Below are 22,220 nucleotides of genomic sequence, written 5' to 3'. Positions count from 1 at the left end.
TATCTGTGCCCTACAGAGGTTGCATAGACAGTCCGACTCCTCCAGGATGGCACATCAATATGTGGTATTTCCAGAAGTATTGTTTCGTCTCTAGCATGGAGGAGATTCCAGGAGACTTTTAGTTACTATAGGAGAGCTGGACAGGGTCATGTCAGGTCCTTAAAACCATCAGAACTGGTATCTGCCTCTTTGTGCAAGGAGGAAAAGGATAAGCACTACCACAGCCCAACAAAATGACCTCTAGCAGGTGTAAATGTCTGACCAAACAATCAGAAACACACTTCATGAGAGTGGACTGATGTCCTCTAGTGACCCCTGTGCTTACTGCCTGGCACCAGGGAGCCCGACTGGCATTTGCCATTGGTAGGTCCACCATTGGTGCCCTGTGCTTTCCATAGATGAGAGCAGGTTCACCCTGAGCACAGATGTGAAAGAGTCTGGAGAAGCTGTGGAAAACGTTATGCTGGCTGTAACATCATTCAGCATGAGTGGTTTGGTGGCGAATCCGTCATAGTCCCTCCATTGAGGCATGTTCAGATTCAGATACACAGATTCTACAGGTTGGGCAACGGCACCATGGCTGCCATTAAGTATCAGGATGAAAACCTCGGACCCATTCTCAGACCATATGCTGGTACTGTTGATCCTGAGTTCCTCCTGGTGCATGACAATGCCAGCCTCATGTGGCAAGAGTATACAGGCAGTTCCTGTAGGACGAAGGAATTGATACCACTGACTGAGCCTCATGCTTCCTTCAACTGAGATTTCGGATAAATGGACTACCCTGCTGTATTATTTTCTTTTAGGGTGTCTTTGAATTCAGCCCTCTTTAGGTTGATCATTTTTATTTTCTTGATCCTACCAAATTACCCAGTTTAGTATATCAGTACAGATATCCAGCATGATTTTTTCCCCATTGAGATCTGATGTGTTTTATACCCAGGGGTTTCCCAGGAAAACCCAATGATCTGTGAGAGAATTATTAGGTATAGCAAAGGCAACTAAGGAGGAAGATCCCAATGTTAAAAAGACCACTTTGAAAGGTTTGTATGAAGGTGTAAATTTCTTATAAATCAAAATTATAATAAATCAAAAAATTTAAATAAAATAAATGTTTATTATTTTCTACATGCCACACAAAGTCTGAATGTTGCTCAGTATTTAGTGTAAGAAAAGAAACTGTCCTAAGGCAATAGAACTGAGGCTGTGTCTTACAAGCAGGAACAGTGTGGTGTCTAGACATTCAATTTCACACTCCTTGAAGTTTACTGCCCGCTGGCTTAATGCAGCCATGTAGACTGACTCAACGAAGCGGAGGAGGAGGAGAAAGGGGAGTGCTGCAGGGTTTACATATGTGTAGGTAGATGAGCTGAGGTGTATACAATCAGCATTTTGTTGATATTCGGTGGGAGAAATAATTATTTGGTCCCCTCCTGAATTTCCAAGCAAATCATGACTTAGAACTTTGCAGAGAAACCCTCTTTACAAACTACCATTTGGCAACATGAAGCTTCAGCTTACTCCACAGATTTTCTACAGGAGACTAGTAGGTCATCCAAAAGTTAATGTGCTTCTTTAGCCATTCCTTTGTAGCCTTGACGGTATGTCTTGGGTCATTATCATGCCCATATGAGACCCATGGTTAGTGTTCTGGCTGAGGGAAAGAGGTTTTCATCCAAGATTTTACAGTACAGGGCTCCATCCCTTTGCCCCTCAACGTGGTGTTGTCCTGCTTTTCAGCAGGAAAACAATCTCAAAGCATAATATTCCCAACTCTGTGCTTCACAGAGATGAGGCTCTTTGGTTCACACACAGCACTTTTCTTCCTCCAAAAATGGCAAGTTAAGTAATGATGAGGAACTTGATTTTGTTTTCATCTGACCACATTACTTTCTCCCAATAAAAATTAATAGATATTCATTGTCAACTTAAGACAGGCCTGTACATGTGCCTCCTTGAGCAGGGACCTTGTGGGTGCCGCAATGTATCAGTCTATTGAGGCGTAGTGTGTCAGTGGCGACTGTGGTCACAACTGCCTTTAGATCATTAACAAATTCCTCCCAAGTAGATTCTCCAAGTTTCTCAAGATCATCTTCATCCTATGACGCTTGAATGGAGCTCCAGACTGAGGGTGACTTATATCTATTATTTTTTGTTTCTTTCAATTTTCAAATAGAAACAAAGTGCGACTTACAAAACAAAGACGTAAAAAAGTCTGAAAGCAAAGCAGGAGAAGGGAGATTTAGAGAACAAAAAATAAAAAAGCTTGCTTGTAGGTATGGAAAACAAACAATAGAATTTGTGTTCATAGTTTCAGCTTCTCCTGCCTGCTTTCCCTCATTCCATCCTCCTCTTCTTCCAGAACAAACAACAAGAGACCCAGCCAACTGTCAAAGTCCAGCTAAGGCTACTAAGCTCAGTTTAACCTGTTCTTGGGGCTGAATGTGGTGTTACAATATCTGCTCAATGAACATTTATACAAGCCCTGATCCCAAAGGGCTCTTAAAGTACAACACATAGCTGCTACACATTCAGCTACACAACAAATCTAAATGTTTAAGAAAAAATCCAGTTCATACAGGGAGCTCAAAACTTCTGATTTTAATCATATTTGCAACATAGTGTTTATCTGGACCATCAGAAACATGGCTATTCACCCATAATATATGCATGCATAAGTTACCCTATGGGCTAAATCATGAACTCACTTTGGGTTTAGTTTGGAGAGTAAGAATGAAACTTAAAGAAGCCCCCCCCCCCCCAAAAAAACCCCCAATTGTTTTTAATGGCTATGATTAATGACGTTAATCATAGTCATGGTGTTATGTCACACTGTCCTGCACTGTTTTGTTGCTATATTGCATGCCGTACATACAATACAGCATGCATGTCATGCATGTTGTGCAAGAACAGAGTATATGAATGTCACTAACAAAACATTATATGAAACCACATTACTTTTTGCTTCATCAGCATTATAACAAGTCAGTTTTGGAGTCTGTGTTGTGCTAGAAACTGAGCCTTTGTTGAAACTTGTAAGTAATGGATGCTGATGATGCTGAGAGCAATTAGCCTACCAGTCTTGGACTGTACTTCTAATGAAACTCAGTCCATAGGCTGGCAACCAGAAGACAACATTGTTTTGTAAAACTATATTTTGTATTTTTAATGAGACATAAGTTGTAACGGCCGCCGTTTTCTTTGTGAGTATTTATTACACGGCGTGCTGCGGGGAAAAGCCTGTCCTAACGTTTGATTCTAAGGTTTATTTTTATGACGGCTCTTTTTTGCTTCTCATCCGTAAATACTCTGCATACTCTTTCACGTGATTCAGTTTATTTTGAAAAGTCTCAACAGGATCTTAAGCTTTATTGTGAAAGGTTTATGTGGAAAATAAACAAGCGGACACGCAATGGTTTTACCGTCGTTGTTGCTAACGACAACGCAGAAAAACAGGCGCTTGTCCGTCCATAGGGTGGTTATATTCAATATAAGAGAAAGAGAGAACTTTAAGAAATTAATATAGCCACTACAGTGACCATAAAAACGCTGAAAAAATATTGCCGTAAACAGTTTATTTTGCGACACCACGAAACAAACGATAGCGTAAAATTAAACGATAGACGTTTTTATATCGTCATCCGATATATATCGTTATATCGAACAGCCCTATGTATAAGGTATTTATGCAAACACACTTATTACAAACTTGTACTTTTTTTGCACTACAGGACCCAGAATCTCCTAAAGAGCACTTCAGTTTGGTAAAGATACCGGTGGTCTCAAGCTATATTTATATAAGCTGTTTGCTCAACTAGCAGTAATGTCCAAAGCCAGAGCTCATTCTCTTTCTCTTGCCATTTCCAAATATTCAGATATATGCATGTGCGAAGGAAAAGAATGCAATGCAGTGGTGCTTCTACTCATCAAAATATAACAGAGGAAAAAGCAAAAAAAAAACTTCAGCAGAGGTCTCCTACGACTCTTTATTTGTATATATTTGAAATGTGTGCTCTCACATGCAATGTGTACTCCCAGTGCCTCATTAGTGGGCTTTTATTTTTCCATGACACAAAGTAGCCTCAAACTGTAAACTCTGAGCCATACTCAACACATTAAAGCTACTATGTATAAATTTAATAGAAATGCCAGTATTAAAACTGCTATCTATGTGTCTCATGGTAGTACAGTAATATAGCCATGTGCAGTACTTCAAGTAATTTATTGTATATAATTAGATGCCTGAGAAGTACTACATTTTCATATTTAATTCTTTAATTACTAAAATGATAGATACAATCGGTGCCAGCATCAGTGTGAACCTGAGATAGAAAAGCAGCTATGATTGATTGATTGATTGATGGATGGATTGATGGATGGATGGATTGATGGATGGAATAAGGGGTAAACTCTTTGCAGAAGCATCTTGATAAAGACCCATCTCCAGATGGAAAAGTGCTCTGCATTGTTCCTTCAGGAAGTCTGAAGTTCCTTGGATGGATCAATCTGACATGTAAGTGACAGTGAATGAGACTGACGACTGATGCTGGACTTATTTAAGCACTGTGTATTTGTTCTGTCCCTGTCAGTTTATCACACTCTACAAGTGAGTCAGTGTCCTTGAAGTGTCAACAAAAGAGACATTAGTGTAGCATTTCTTGTAGGAGAAGAGCTGATGTGTGTCTGTGTTTGCGATACATGCCTTTTATGTTCAGATGCTAATCAAGTCCAAGGCTGTGAGTTTGAGTCTAGACAGAGGCAGTGTGGCCTTTTGTTGTATGTCTGTGTCTGTTCAGGCTTTCCTGTATTACGTCTGCACACAGGATTATAATAAACAGCAGAGGCTGGCAGATATAAGAGAACATGACAGCTTTCTGACTGGAATTCAGACAGAAAAAGCTTCAACAATGCCACAAACTTCCACCTATTCACATTCCCTAACCACCCATGTACACAAACCCTTGCATTCAACATTATTTTCTGACAAGAAGCCTCTGTGTGCTGAAATCTGAATCCACCCACACTTGACAAGAAGGACACATCTGATTACGACAGCGATGTGAAACTTCCACACCAGATATCTAAGTCTGGAAATAATTTCCCTGTCGACCTTCTGGTATCATTCCAACTGCATCAGCTGTTGGAATAACAGCTGATTGTCCACAAACACCATCTGCTCTCACAACCCCAGGGACTAACAGGGTATTTCTGCTGGCCTGACACAATGTGCCATGGGTAATTAAACACCAGATTTGTGGTGCATTCTAAAACACAGGTTACACAAACAAATATGAGAAGGGGAAAAAAAACAACTTTGCAAAAAGAACATTAACGAAGGTTAAAATGGCAGCATAACCAACTGAGACGGAGCACCAATATAGGTCAAATATACCTTAAAGAAAGGACACTAGTGCACCAAAAATCTTATGAACATGTTATTAATATAAATGAAATGTTCAAGCTGTGCTAAGAGGTTACTGTGGCAAATAAGGAATAATTCCTCTGCTATACTGCAAAGCAAATTCCACGGCTTACATATAATGATTGGCACAGATTGCAACTTAGTGTTGGATAAAACATAACCTCAGTTTAGTGAAGTTGGGAAAAGAAAAGCCAGACAGCTAATGAGTCACACTCTGCTAGGGAGGTGAGAGACCCAAAGTGCCTGACACCCATACTAACCAATCACTTTTGTTCAAATATTAAGAGTTTAGCATGTCTGATGGTTTTTTTCTAGACACAAACAAAAACAAAATGAAACTTCACTCTCTTCTCTTCCATAACTGAGATTGTGGATGAGACAATAAGTCAAACAGTGCTCTACATCTCTTTCAATCCCCCCCCCCCCACACACACACACACACACACAGACACACACACACACACACACAGACACTTGTCTCCCTCTGCCGTCGTTGCACTTCAACACCAGGATGGCAGCAGGCTTGCCACCCTCCAGGCTTCGGCTTTTATCATGTTGAGAGGTGCATGCCCGCAGGACGACAGATAAAAGGAAGATGAAGGGCATGGAGGAGGAGGAGGAGAAGGAGGAGGAGGATGGTAAAGCGAGAAAACCAGGATGGTTGTTGAACAATGAAGGTAAGGAACAGACAACACAATAGACTGCATTACAATGTAGACAGAAGGTTGATGATCTTAGATTCTTACTAACTGTAAGTTAATTGTGATTTTAAATGTAATTAAATAATATGTTTCTGTATATATAGGTTGTTTTGTGTTGTTTTGACATTATGTGGGAGAAAAAAAGGCCCATCATGTCGCCCAATTCAGTAATTTTTTTTCCAGAAACTTCTTAAAACAGAAACTAACATACGAATTCTTGAGTTTTAAAACAATCTTTTTCTTACTTGGCACATAGCAAGCCCCATTAGCTAATGACCATCACGGCATTTAACTCCGGAGGTTCCAGAAGCAGCTATCAAGGTTAATTTGAGGTCACATTTTAGAATAACCGATACGAGTTTTGGAACTAGCACGACTGCAGGGCATGACTGATAATAATGATGCCAATCAGTTGTTAATTGTAACACTAAAGAACTTAAATTGGGAGATTTATGTGGCAATTTATGTATGTCCACAGAGAGCTTTCTTTTTGGTGTCCAAACCAGGAAAATTATTTAAGATGTGTCTGCTTTATTTGCCATAGTAATTTAAGTATGGGACAATGTATCATCATTGATAACAAATGAAATGCTCACAGCATTAAATGTTCTTTGTCACATGTCTTCCTCTGAATATCTGGTTTATTGATAGACCAACAGGAAGCTGGCAGAACTTGTGTCGATTTCTCACAGAGCAGTCTATTAGCAGCTCTGAGGATTGTCAGATAGCGTGGAGCAGCTGCACAGTCTGATTTTCTGGGCTTCTGATAAATAGCAGCTGCAGTGATTTCAACAGCACAGTGAGGCAAGGTCACAAGTTACTGCTCTGCTTAAAAGGAGTACAATATCGATTTACCACCAAGAGCAGAAAAACATAAGAATAAAACAGATTCTGAGAGGGGAAATCAACAACAGCGGGGACGAAATGTTACTATAATTCCAGTGGAATTTATGTGTGCTTGGATAACCCCAAACTGGTGTAAAAACTTCCTCAGACCTCAGGATGGAAATCAAGAACTTATCTCATATTATCTAACTGAAATCATATACCTTCAGCCTATCAATTAATTTATCAAAGTTTTTTTTGGTCAAAGGGAAATGTTGTATTATAGTTGACAGTTGGACACTGTTGCTTTACAAAATAGTTCTTTTCAGACAAAATGTGTTAATAAAAATTAACTCATGCAAGTTTGTATTGTGCTTGGAAGATTTGCTTGAAGCTTTTATGCCCGAACTACTTGAAGCAACTCTTGTTCAGCTTAAATTCATTGCAAATCATTTCCATCTTTGTACCTATTGTAACTTTGTTTGTTGCTAGTATGTTTTAAATTAAAGAATTATGGCCTAAAATAAGCCGCTACAACCAGCAATAACACTTCAGTGTTAGTTGGCAGTAAGAGGGTTATCTGCTTTAACTTCATTCAGGAAAAAAGCAAGTGGAAGGATATTCTAATATTTATATCACACACGTAATAATGGCACTGAGTTGTAGCTATTCAACACTGGCATATTAGCATCATGGAAAATATCCTAGATATCTGAATCATACCTGGCTGACCTGTGAAGCTGCCTCATTGGTCTCCTTGATCAAATTCAACCTCAAACCGTACCAGCTGACCGAGCGCCTGCATGCCAGAGACCTCCTGTCCCTGTCTGCTTTTTCATTACTCTGCAGTACCCACAGACGAGCCATTGCAGAACACACAAGCACTCTCAGAGGTGCTCTTGTAAGACTGTTCTGTTCCCAGTGAAACCAACACCCTTAAGAACTCCTAATCCATAAAGGAGATTTGTCTGTTTACTTTTAATTGGCCTGATTTTTCTGTCCATTAGCCTGATCTCCCTTTGCTTGATTTGTTTAATCTCAGTTTCACACTCTCACCTATCTAGAGTTCCTCAATCCATTTTGGTTTGAGATAGTTCTTGGCCAAAAGGTAAAATTATAGACAGCTGGGAAAGGAAAGCAACAACAGATTCTCTCCATCGATTTGAGAGGCACAACCATTAGAGTGTATGATTAAAAGAGAACAGGAAAAGCAAGCGAACAGAACAATCAATAAACAGAAGCAAATAAGAGAAAATGTATAGCTAATCTGAAGAAAAAAGAAAAAAAATCCTGCATTAATCCCAACTGTAGGTAGCAGCGTTTATCACCGATTTATATGAGACACTGAACTCTTGCCAGGTTGGTCTTAAGCACCATTATGGGCCCCCAAATTGTGCATTATGCAGAAATGACTCCAACAAAGTATATAGATGTCCTTAAAGTAAACAAATCGTCAAACTGTGTAAATGTAAAGAGACAAAACTCGAGCAAAAGAAAAAAGAATTTGACGACAAAAGCAGACATATAACAAGTTCTCTGGATTAAATCACAATTCTGAAAACTCATATACTCCTCTGACTAAAAACTCTTTGGTGGACGAAAGATTCCTCTATGCAAGAAAAACTGTTCACTCAAAAACCCAACATTGTTTTGGCCTGTTACATATACATAATGACTATAAATGAGTGCCAAAAATATTAGTATACTGTGTCAACGATAAAGAATACGTAGTGACTAAAAATAGCCTTCACAGAGAGCCAAGAAACCTTTACTAGCATGCATTGTCTTTACAAGTGCATCATGCACATGGAGCTGGTATCTGTTCATGTAATTTACATTTCTCGGTCAAGATTAAGAAGAATCATGATAACAGCTGTTTTGAGGTGTGATTGTTTCCTTTTAAAAGACATTGAAATACAAAATAAGTGTGACTCACTACTTTTTAAAGACTGTAAAGTCTGTGTTTGCACTGTGTTGTCACTCTGGGTCTACAGACATTTTACATTGAGTAACTTAAAGTTATAAATAACAAATAAAAATATTTTACTGTCATAGTTCTGCCTACAGTAGGTTTTGTGATATCCGTCGGTGTGATTTGGGGGAATTTATAGAGTTGAAACTTACAATATTACCCATCTGGAGTTTTGCTCTCTGTCTTTTGAATTATTCGATGGTGAAACCTACGAGAGGAAACCAGCTGGTATATAATTTCACCATACCGTCTTTTCTGAACAAGAAGAGCTTATGGTGAAGAACGGTCTTTAAATTCATGCGACAGCAATTTTGAATGAAAGCTGATACCAGCTGATATGAGCTGCTTTCCTAGAGCTCAGACAGGCTGATGTCAGCACAGAGCCATGATAAAGATTCTTAATTTAAGACATAATCAGAGACACACAGGCTTTTGTTTCAGTCTGCTGCTGTTGGAGTTCTGAATGGCAGAACTAATCCTATTTCTCAAATTACAACAGAACACATGCACACAGGGAAAAATACTCATTCTACACAGACAGAATTTGCATTATGCGTTACACTGATCATGGTAGAGGCAAGCTCAACCCTATAGGCCAACAGCTGTGGAGCAATAAATAAAACATGTTCATGATAAACACAAACAAATGTACTAAGGAGCATACACACTTTTATTGTGCAGTTAAACCTTACCCATCAACCATCATACACACATTTTACCACAACCATATGTACAGCAAGCCAACAAGGCCTTGCTGGTATTACTGAAGGAGAGACAGCTGTATTAATGGCTATAGCTCACCAACTCCTACATATTCACCCTAGAAAACAACACAGAAACACCAGAAGAAGACAGCGAAAAGAATACCGATCCGATTCGATCCACTAAGCTAAACATGACAGCTATCTGTTTGACCTTTCACCCCGACCACATTTTCTTTTACTATCTCTAACCCAGCAGTCAAGTGGGTGACCTGTGCTCTGTGTTTGGCTTTGAAACATCACACTACCTCATAGTTTCAGGCTGACAGTGCCCTGACGAAAGGCCGACTGCTGACCTCAGGCTATATATCTTATCTGACTGGGAAGCTAATAAGAGAACATGTGCCCTCACAAGTTTCAAGGACAAGCCAGAAAAAGGACGCTGCTCACACAAACCTTTGGTGTGTTTTTGAGGTTACTACAAAGAAAAGTCTTAAAGATGTTGACGAGTCTATCCATCTATTTGTCGGGAAATTTTTAGTATTAATACGATTCATACACTTCTGCATTACATCTATTCAGTTACATTTAAAGACTGTTATGTTACTTGTACTATTACTACTACTACCACTACTACCACTACTAATAATAATAATAATGATAATAACAATAATCATAATCATAATAAACTGCTATACCAAAAAGAACTTCACAAATGTAAATAAATATAAAAATATAAAATCATCATCATCATCTCAAAATCTAACATTTGATTGCTTCCTGAGAAATTGTTTAAGACAGTAACAAATAAGATTGTAGACAGACCAAAGTTACTGTTGTTAGATATCCTTTGTGAGCTCTTATTTCACCAGCTTAACTTCAACTTCTGTATTTTTCTGATGGTGGAAAAAAAACGTGCATCTTTATTCCAGTATATATTTCAACAAACAACTCTAAAATGCTTTCCCTTTCAGTGGCCACCCTGACATTTCTTCCAGTGTCATTATTATAAGCCTACCATGTCCCTTTCAGCAACCTTTTGAGCCATGATAGTTTATTTTAAAATCCAATTGCCTAATAGTCTCAAAGAAAGCTCCAGATATTTATCGCTTTAAAAGATGACTGACCTTTGGCCAGAATTTCAACTCATAAATATATCTAAAAAGGCATGGTATTTCATGATATCATTCTTTCTTTTCAGTGGATAAAGGATTTTGATTGTAATGACCCAATTACATTTCCTACAGCACCACAAATCAAATTAACATGTTAGCTTCAGCACTGCTACCATTAAAGAATGAGCAAACACACACTACAGCCTCTAAGGGCCACAGATTCGGACTGCTGGTGTCATTAACACTGGGTTTTGTGTTACTTCCTGTTTCATTTTGATAGTCTTTTGTCCCTTGTGTCTACTATTTAGCTTTGTTTCCTTTATCTCACCATTTCCTGATTTGTCTTACCTGCTCCACTCTGGTGTGCCCTATCCCCTGATTAGCCCTAATTTGTCATTTAGTATAAACAGCCCCAGGCTCCGCACATCCTTTGTTGCGTTGTCTATTATCCTACCAACTCCCAGCCAGGTGTTTAGTATTGTGGATTCAGTTTAAATTCCCTGTGTTTCTTTTTTGTATGGACACTGTTGTTTTAAATAATCCACCTTTTAAATAAAGGTGCTTTTTCAGTTTGTTCAGCGAGTCTGGTTAGTCTACATTTGGGTCCATGTCTAGCAATTCATGGCAGCTGGTTGTGCTTTTAATCTGTCCAGCCGACAGGGTTTGTATCCAACTGTGGGCACTCAGCCATAAAGAGATTTACAGAGAGTAAACATGCCAGAGGACATCCCTTCCAACAAATATACCCAGCCCAGACAGAGCTGCTGTGTGCAGATGAACACAAATGAGCAGTTGTCAGTTTTCGGTTTGTCAGCTTGGCAAAATTTTCACATAAAGACAACCATACAGCACCATTGTTACCCTGTCATTTCCTATGATGAGACGTAACAGTGAAAGAGTAAATGTCTGATTTCAGGATGAAGCCTTAAACCATTGAACCTCACAAACTATCAGCTCTCGATTTCTGGTGAACATGAGTGCGTAAAAACTGGTTAACTGGTGCTGAGGGAGAACATTATTTCATTAGTATTTGTCAACATTACAACGATGTCAGTATTAGTTATTGATCACTACATTGAAATACTCGAGTAGTAAATTATGTTGGTCGAGTGTAACACTGTGTGCAGTAATGAAAGCATACTGGTCTTTGACTGTCTAGACATTGTTGTTTTATGTTATTTAGAAAATCCTGTTGTATCAATAATTCAAAACCATTTTAGCAGTATGTTCAAATAACTGATGAAATGTTGTTCACAAATAAAAGCACTAAAAGCTGCCTGTGACCTGACACTACAACGCTGTAGTGTGGAAAACAAAGTTAATCTCAGCAAATCCAGGTTGTCACTCCTTACAAGGTGGCCTCATTCAAGCCCTACTTCCTCTCGACACAAAGCTATTTAAACACCATAAATACAGTACTAGAACACCGTTTCATCACCACTGTATGCAGAACCTTGTGTCCTCATTTCTCCTGGAAATCTAACAGTGTAAAGCAAGACCTGAAGGAAAAGAGCTAATCTTAGACTAAACCTGTCTCTAACACGTGCACTTCTTCTTAGCCTCTCTGGTTTAGGATGTAGATGACACCATCTGCTGACTCAACATTTCTCAAGCTTCTTTTTCAGCTTTTCAGCCGTGTGCGGCAAAGAAGGAAAAACAATGCAAACGAAAAACTGTATCTTGGTTTACTGGATCAATCTATTTTTAAAAATGTTTTTTTTCAAGTTGTTGAAAATCACATATCTGTCGTTGTTTACATAGCCAGAAATTCACATTTAACAGAAATGTGCATTTAATTATTACATTTGCCTTCAGCAACCTTCCTGTTCTATAGCAGCGCAATAAGAATGCAACCAGCTGGCAACCAGATGAGTCGAGTCCCCTCAAGTTATACTCATTGAGAAAGACTCATTTAGCCTCATGGCAACATGCTGGCAATCTGTCTGCTTTTATAAATGAGGTAATTATTTACAAACCTTCAAAAGAAATTCCTCTGAGAGTGACTGCAGTCAGTCAAAGTCAGACTGCAACTGTTTGCAGAAAGGTTGCCTCCTATCAGCCAGTCTGTGCAATCAAACATGGTCACAAGTGTGCAACCCCTTGCAAGCCTTTAGTCACCACTAGCTGCAATCAGTCCCAGAGTGACTTCAATGTAATACAAACACCAGGCAGCCGACAATGTATTTTTTTCTTGTAGATGTCAGGAGGTTGCTGTCCTATTTTTAGTCGCGTGACTGGGCCATTAGCTCGCACTGAATTAGCCAATTTAATTCAAGTTATCTCAGGATGGTGATGCAAGAGGTAAGCCCTCTTTGTTCATAGTCTTGCCAAGGTATTTTCATTTACTGCAGTATCGATATTTGTTGTGCGTGTATCAATACAATATCACCACTCACGATGCTCCACCCCTAAAACGGACAAGGTCATTTGTAGTGGAAGAATGAACCTATACATAATTGGGCTTGACAACACAAGCAGGGATGTTACATTTTTACATAGTTCTATGTAACCTGAATTAATTTGTTTTTAAAATTAATTCAAATGGATGATACACACTGTCTGGTCTAACAGCAGGATCAGTTTTCATTCCATTTCACTTTGATAGCCTTAAAGTTAGTAGTTTAGATTTTAGACTGATGTTCTTACTAATAGGGCATGGAGCTAAAAGATAACAAAACTCTTTTATAGTCCTTCCTAAATTAATTGCTTGAATTATAAATGGTTATTATTTAAAGGTGTGACATAAACCTGACAGGTTAGCCACATTCCGAGTGCTATGATACACAATTGCTTGTTGTTGTTCACTGGGCTGTTTCATCATTTACCGACTTCCACCAGAGGGAAATTGGATAGGCCTGGTGATATGGTTTGCAAATCTATTTAAGTGAGTACGAAAAAATAATGGTATATAATGATGTGATAGGGTCAGTCTCTGTGACTGCTTGGGTGCGTGTTTGAAGAATGCAGCAGCATCAAAACTGTGCAAAGAAACCTTCATATGCAAGTATTCTGAATTCTGAACCTCTCCTTTCAGTGCAGGACAGTTTATCTCTGCAAACTACAAAAAGATATTATGCTCTAGTCTTAAGTTAAAAAAATGCACACACACACAAACAGCAAAAAAAAAAAGCACTAGAAGCCTACCTGCAGGCCCCTGCGTCTCAAAATACTTGAGTCATCCATGATAATTCGAGGTTAGGTATCTTTTGTTTTCAAAGCAACAAAGTTCAGGCACTTTCTAGGAAGTCTGTCCACATGGAAGAGGTGAGATCAGAGCCTACACCCTTCTTTACTGTCCGTCAAGCCTTTACTCATCAGGCTGTCATCGTTTTCCATTTCAATCAGAAGCTTTACAAGTCCTGTTTTTTTCTCTGAGACATCACTGAGGTGATCGGTTTCAGGTTTCAGTGCCAAATAGATGGGATTCAGTCAATAAGGTGGATAAAAATATGTGTATATATATATATATACATATATATACAAAATCCAAGGCTGTTATCCTAACTGTGGAGGGAAAATAAAAGCACAGAAGACTGGTCTAATGTTGATCTCTTCCATTTCTTTATCTCTTGTGTGTATTCAAACTTGTTGTAGAGAATGGTGAAACCTCATCCTCGGTATCTTCCCTGCATGTTCCATTCATTTATTCAGCACTGGACACACCCCTCAATTTCCCAGAGTGTACAGTCAGACGCTCAGCTCCTTTTTTCTGTTTTCTGACTCTCCGGTCTCTTCATCTGTCCTCCTCCGTTTGCCTCCCACCCCTAAGGCACTAGTCCAGAGGAAACTCTGCTCCTTCCATTATTCATGTGCAGCTTGCAATAGAAATTAATGATGACGATGGGGCCTCAGGGGGTGGACAGAGGGAGGGGAAAAAGAGACTGAAAGGAGGCAAAACATAAATAGGAAGGCACCAGCTTGCTTGCCTCTGGCTTAATTAGAGCTGAGCTGTAACAAGGTCCCGAAATCACTGCAAAAACACAAGCAGGCTTCCAGAGTTTCTTTCTATGGGGGGATCAGTCAGGACTGACAGGCCCTATGTGCTCAACCTGCTAAGTGACGCTCAATCCAGAGTTTAGAGAAAAGCCTGCTTTTCCTCAATCACTTTTATGGCTTGAGATTAGAAAAGAAAGACACACAAAGGTGTTAGACTCACCAGACGACACAGAGTGTAGACTAAAAAAAAAAGAAGTGTTTGTTTGCTAGCAGTGATTTACTAAGCAAGAAGGCACCTCGCATCCATCTCCATGCCAACCAAAAGGGCCAGATTCCATACAGTTAAAGCCATAGGGGTCTCGCAGACACATGCACGCAAGCATCCGCCACACACACAACCCCATCATGCATGTTAGTCATCGCTTCATCTCTGCCGTCCTCTCCTGCATCTTTCAGTTTTCAGTGTTTCTCCAAAAGGCTGTGGGGAGGAGGAGATCCAGATCAGCTGAGAGTAGTAGCACAAGGGGACGAACAAGGCAGGAAGGATGAGCGTTTCCTTCTCTGAGATGAACAGATGAGGATTCTAAGAGGATCCCTTCCTTCCTCTTCTCTTGTCTTCTGTTCCTCAAACCTCTGCGTCCCCTCTGTTGTTGCCTTTCTTTGCTCTCTCTGATGTGTCAGTATGCTCACATGCTCCAGCTCCTCCCTCTGTTCTTTTTCCACAAGCTCAACCTCTCTCTCTTTCTCGCTCTCTCTCTCTCTCTCTGCAGAGGCGGCCTATCAGGCACAAGCAGGAGACAGAGGCTTTGCTCACAATGAATGGAGCGAGGACAAGTGCTCCGCCTCCCTCTCCCTACTCTTGTGCGCGCTGTGTATCCGTCACTATAACCTCGCCTGGTTCTAACCAAAACAAGATGCTGCCTTTGCACCTTGCAACACGCATGCACAGAGCAGTGTGTGCTTAATGTATCATTATTTTGTACATATGAAATAATCCTGAATGCACTGATCAGAGGTTTTGGATGATTACTTTTTCACACAGCTCTCTTTTTAATATATAAAAGAAAAAAAATCCCTGATGGTATGTATGTAAAACTATGTGGACATGCAAAAATACACCTGTGTTCACCTGTGCTTAAAGCCATAGGCATTAAAGATGCTGGTATTACAGCCACCACGTTTCTGATCTTACAAGAGCTTGGAGGTACGACCAAAAGCATGTAAGTGAGCCTTTATAAAGCTTCACAGCGCCTTATTTTTCCCTTTAATATTACATAAAAAGAGTTAAAAAGGAGAAAGTATTTTACCTTGTGTTTTAAGATGAAGATGAAAAGAAGGTGGATGTAAGCACACAGCAAGGAAACTTTCAATTTCTTTTCAGAGAAAGAAAATAAAGGTCCAGCCAATCAGTAAAATTGGATCGAATAATTGATTGCAATTACTGTCACTTGTAAAGCTCCGAAAATGTTTACTTTTTCTGGATATATCTTGTTTTGACAGGTTTTGGTGAGTAACACCAGAACACTATTTTTAACTGGTGATCCTCCTCCACAAACAAGAGAGACGCAAAGAAGCAAAGAAGAGAAAAAAAAAAAACAGGAATGGGGACAAAAAAGTGATGGAAGCATAGATTGAACTGTGGAGAAGGCAGAGCGTCTGGAGTCCTCCTACACGCCACAGAGAGCTGATGACTCACAAAGACATGAGAGAATGGTAATGAGAATGAATGGATGGTTTGAATAACCAAGCAAAAAAAAAAAAAAAAAAAATTGGCCTACAATGGATGCAGAAGAGAGAGAGTATATGTCTGCTGGTGCATGCATATACACTCTATACAGCATAAACACAACACTGACCATGGACAGATTCATCTGTTCAGCCACTGCTATGTGTGTAGAGAGAGATCACACCCTGAGTAATCCGTATCAAACTGAGCTCCAGCAGCCCTGTCTGGGCCCCCATCCTCTGGTCAAAGCCCTAGTGTTAGTGAGTGCAAAGGCCAAAGGGGCCACACAGAGGAATGTTCACTTAGCCACAAGACTGGTGGACAGTAGCCCATAAAATTAAAACCCATACAGAGACACTGAAATGAAAGTAGTCTAGCATGTGGGCACCTACACTCACACTTACTCAGTCCATAAAAATGTCCCAATGTGAGGTTAGAGGTCAGGGGCAATAAAGGCATGACACGCATGCCTATTATTATCCTGTTTTTACTATATTATCCCTATAATATTCCGATTTACCGTAACATTGAGTCCAGCACCCACAAACTCACAGGAACATTTTGTAAATCAGCTACAACATGAACATTGTATTTCACCTTCCAACCAGATGCCAGACTCATCATGACGATGAAGATGACATAATCAAAGTGTCTTTCAACATCATACTTCAGGACACAAATTACAATTATTAAAGCTATAATTATTACCTTTTATTAATTGAGCTAGAAAATCTGGTTCACTCAACTAAAAAGTCTCACACAGTTACACAAGTAGTAACATTAAGATGACCAAGTATTTGTTCCTATTAAGTATCTGTGAATATGAATATTTTATTACATATGTACCTACCCATTTATTAGTCGGCATGTACTTTACTGGTAAGTATTACATTTTGATACTGGAAAACTGGGAAATCTGCCTTGAACCCATATTTATAACATAATCCAGTGTGTAACAGTGACCTATGCAGTGGTGGAAAATTAGTAAGAAGTTGCGTAATTATAAATTAAATTAGTGCACCGTTTAGGAAGATTGTTTTATAGAAACTGTTTTCAGTATAACGTCAGATAACAGGCAAAGATTTTTGCACAGAAGGTTCTGACTAATAGCTTTGGGCCACAGCCGACTGTAAAGAAATCTGTCTACCAAATACACAAGATTTAACAAAATGTGTGTTGTCGTCAAGTGAATGGGCCATTGCAGTGTGGCTCAATCAATAGACAATATGAAATCATGCTATTGATACCTGATATTTCGTGTTAAATTGGCATCGACTCTCATTCTGACATTGAGGGTTTGGAATACAGGCTGTTGTGCCAGACACGATGGTCATCTTCTTTGTATAATAAAGGAGCTGAGATAAAGAGCTCCTGTTTGTGTTGCTTCATTCATCAGCTTGATGGGTTGGTCTACTGTTAGTCAAACTGTCCTGCAGCCAGCTGGCTGGCTGTCTGGACAGCAGCCTGACGGATATCTCAGAGTCATGCATGTGTATACAGACACGCTGAAATAAAACAATCGGAGTAAATGAGTTTCAGGGGAAATAAAGTTAATGCCAGGAAATCAGTCACAACAATTATATAAACACAATACTACATTTGTCCAGTGCAATAATGGACCTAAAGAAACAAGCAATTGGAAGATTAATAGAAAAAATAAAAGCATTAAAAGAGAGCTGCAGAGAAAGGTAGCAAACAGCACTATGCAACAGCCCCGCCTGAAAAAATGATAACTATGAAGTGTGTACCAGGATGACAGCTGTGTGTGTGTGTGTGTGTGTGTGTGTGTGTGTGTGTGTGTGTGTGTGTGTGTTTCTGCATTATGCAGACAGGTTGCGTGCTGCTCTGTCTGAGCATTGTGCTGACGGTGTATTTGGATGTGTGTGTCAGACAGGACAGCAGGAGAAAGCTCAGTCTGAATAAATTAAACATGAAGGTGTTTGGCACAGGATGAAGAATGTGAACACAGTGTTATTCAACTCCATCAGTGACAGGAGGCAGAGGGTGCAATTTCCACAATAATAGAGACCAACTAAAATGCACACACTTGAAAGAGCTGCGATCTTACATAACCACAAAGCTCTGAAATCACTTTTCAATCCCGCTTTGCCTTTCAACGCACCACTTCTTTATCATACACAAAGCTGTTCACAGCTGCTGTGCTTGGCTTGATAGCTCTACGTATGGAGATGTGGTTCATTTGGTCCAGGTAAGAGAAATCCGGCTGAACAGTCTGCTTTTCTTTTTTTGCTTAATCTCTTCTGTAATGACCATGGTTTCTTTGTTTTGCTGTGAGAGATGGTGACATCATTTTTGGGTTTCCTGAAGTCTGAGTGACAGGTCGACTTATTCTTGATTTTTACAGATGGTTTACATAGAACAATGTGATGATGTTCAAAGCAGACGAAAGCTAAAGAGAAAAAGCGAACGAAGAGAGGGGAATAAGAGCAAGAAAGATGTGGACACACAGCCGTTGCATAAAGCTTTGTCCCCATCGGGGCATTGATAAGAAAATGCTGAGTAAGCCTGAAAAGGCTTTACACTGTGAGAGGGAGAAAGGGCAGATGAAAGAGAGGATAGAGAGAACTAGGGTAGAGGCACAGAGTACAAATTAAGACAAAGACAAATGTGGCCTGTCTTCCCTTCAAGTCTCAACTTTTGCATGTAAAGTGGATTAAATGAAATGTATGATTAGAAAGTGGTAGATAACATAATTAGGAACTACAGAAATGAGCCGGTCTGGGAAACACAGAGTAGCTGTGGCTCATGCATGGCTCAAGGACCATCTGTGTGTAATGCTACAGCTTTTGAGTCGCTTGTGCAACTAACAGTTTCAGGTTTGGATTATTAATCACTGGATAACTGTGCACTGACAATAAGGACTCTGAAACTGATTTTAATTTTATCTTGGCTCTTTTTTAGATTATCTAAATTGAATTTTTATTTTTGTTATTTGTAATTTTCTCTATGCTACAGTAAATGCAAGAAGAGAACTAAAGATGTTTTGAAAGGATTCCAATATGAATGTTTACATTCAACCACTAATCCCAAGGGAAACAGTAGCACAATATTTAATAATCCTAAGTAAGATCCAGAAGGCTCTGTTCTCTGTCCAGTCACACTCTACAGTTGTTTCAAGGCTCTCAATAAAGGGCAGAGGAAGCCAGACTCCAGTCCTCGAGATAAGGACTAAAGCTAAACTTGACTATGTCTACTGTCAGGGGTAAAGACATAGTCGGAAACAAGCTCTTGATAATACAAAAATCCAAATGCACACACACAGACACACAGATGAGGACTGTTTTATCAGGGGCTCGCCAAGTCAAATCTTCTCTCTGTATCCTTTTGAATTGATCTCTATCATGCAAAATGTGCTTTGGCGTACTGTGCAACTATAGTAGGCCAAAAGGTTACACTGACGTAAGATATCGCTGTGCATCTTTATGTATTTAAGTAGGTGTGCGCATGTGTGTAAGTTCAAACTCAGTTCAAAAGACTGCTGGCGACTGCAGCAGCTCTGGCTCAATGCACAATGCTGTGTGTGTTTAATGTCTGTTCAGTCAAGCCACAACAAACAGCAACAAACACTGCACCCTGTTTCAAAGTGATGCTAAGTTCCTAAAGACATACATGCTGTTCCATCCTGTTCCTTTTTCAATCCACACACTGACCTTTTTTTTGGGACTTTTATTACCTTATTGTTATTGTAGGGCCTTTACCTTACAATATAACCTGCCCTGAGGCTGCTGTTGTTATGGGTTGGTGCTATACGGCAGTTTCACTAAGGACCCATTTATCTGTGCCACAATGGTCACTTCGCACGCAAACAGTCATGTCGCCACATCTCTGTACTATTTCTACCAGTCCCGAGGGCGCTAATACTCATTGCTGTATTCGCCTGAATGACAGGTGTCCCCACTCAGACAATTCTACCAAAGGTTTCCTTGTGACATCACTTTTGTCGGCCATAAACCGAAACGTATGTGTACCCTTTTTCCCCTCAGTACCACTTCAGAATGCAAGCTGTCACATTAATGGACAGGTATGCACAAGAGCGAAAATGCACAACTCTTCTCTCTTCATAGATTTTATTAAAGCACAAGAAATCCTGCTTGTTTATCTTTCCCAAAGCCTTCAGCACAGACCAGTGGATATTTGCCATCTTGAGTTTGTATGTATTAAAGAAATAGTTTTTATTGAAGCTCCATTACAGGATCTTCATTTCTCACAGGCTGCAAAGAAGTACTGTTGAAATTTTTACAAGTAGGGCCCGAGCCATATTCTGCACAATAATACTGCTCGTCTGAAAACAAGAAAACACACAATAATTTCTTGCAATTGGTAAAACTAGAAGAGCAGTAGGACTGACATTCAGATGTCTGGCAGATTGAAGGCATACCCCTTTAATAGAATCTACATTTACATCCAGTAAAGTAGGAAAGATGCTTTACTGAGTCGCACTGGACTAAAGTCCTGGGTTGCTTTACTGTTTGGGGTAGACTTGAGTCTGGCATGACCCCGAATTCATGTAACAGTTCATAACAGAGAGACAGAAAGAGAGGATGATACATGAGGCAGGTTGACATATGAGGGAGGATGACAAGATCGCAGGTAACACAACACAACACACAAGCTAAATTATTCTTTGCACATACTTTAACACTGGAATATTTTAATCAATCTGTTGATGACATTTTTAGTCTGTGTATTAGCTCTAATTGGAAGATAAAGAAAAGCCACAAGTAAACAGAAAGAATTAAATACTAACACAGGGATTTCATTCCAGGAAGAGTTTCCAAGGCTCACAGCAAAAAGGAGAGATGTGGAAGAAAAACAGATCAGAGGAGGCAGGCAGGGAGGGGGAGCTGTGTGAGATGGAAACACAATTCAATTTCCTCTCCGTCATCAGAGATGGAAGATACTGTCAAAACTGAATTACCTCATCCCAAACAGAACAGGACATTGTTTGAATGTATTTGTTAATGTAATTGAAGTGCAGGAAGCATCCAGCATAATGCTACAGTGAAGCCTATGTCATTTCTGATCAAATACAAAACCAATGATACTGTATGTTATCTTTACCTACCTCCTCCTGCCAGGCAGCTCCATATCCAACACCCTTTGTCCAATATATTCACTTCGCTCCACTGACCATGTCCAAACCATCTCAGCATTACTGCTCTTTCCTTTTCTCCAAACTGCTCAACCTGAGCTGTCCCTCTGATCTGCTCATTTCTAAGATGTCCTAAACCTTCCCTTTCAGCCTTGCTTCTATCCTTAAATCACAAATCAGCCCCGACATTCGTCTCCACCCACTCACCCTGCCTGGACTCGTCTTCACCTCTCTTGCGCAGTGTCCATTGCTTTGGATTGCTTACCCCAGACATTTAAACTCATCTAACTTCATTACATCTATTCCTTGGAGCTTCATTGTTCCACCCGTCTCCCTCACATTTACACACTCTTGCTTCCTCTTCTCTCCAGTGCATACTTCCACCTCTCCAGGCTTTTTTCCACCTGCCTCCTAATCTCAGTACAGATCACGATGCCACTCAACAATTTTGAGTGCCTTTAAGGTGATGCTTTAACTCGATTATCCTTATTGAACTTTTGCTACTTATTATGTTCACGCTGTAACCGAAGCATTGTTATTATTGTAGTCTTGTAAATGTTGTTCGATGTAAAAGGAGAATTAATCGTCTGTATCCTCTAGTTACTGAAGCACAGATTCAGTTAAGGTTTCTGGTTTTCATTTTCGGACTCCTTTTAAACATTTTAGCTTGTAAATGACATAAAAGCTCTAAGCAAAAGAATAAAGTGTG

The 22,220-nt window shown here is 39.7% G+C and overlaps 1 protein-coding gene across 8 annotated transcripts in view; it reads right to left on the bottom strand.

The window, feature by feature from the left end:
- The window catches only part of mast2 (microtubule associated serine/threonine kinase 2), a 141,450-nt gene that overhangs the window by 80,840 nt on the left and 38,390 nt on the right, over positions 1–22,220 (bottom strand). The window contains exon 1 of one of the 8 annotated variants that reach the window (XM_013273520.3): positions 13,881–15,860. The exons of the other annotated variants lie outside the window; for them this stretch is intronic. Within the exon in view, the coding sequence (XP_013128974.1) occupies positions 13,881–13,919 (39 nt within the window). The 5' untranslated portion in view covers positions 13,920–15,860. Of the gene's footprint in view, positions 1–13,880; positions 15,861–22,220 lie in introns of those variants that run through there. 8 annotated transcript variants of the gene reach the window in all.

The sequence above is a fragment of the Oreochromis niloticus genome, linkage group LG17 (assembly GCF_001858045.2).
Source record: "Oreochromis niloticus isolate F11D_XX linkage group LG17, O_niloticus_UMD_NMBU, whole genome shotgun sequence".
NCBI lineage: Eukaryota > Metazoa > Chordata > Actinopteri > Cichliformes > Cichlidae > Oreochromis > Oreochromis niloticus.
This window is presented reverse-complemented; position numbering and strand designations above follow the sequence as displayed.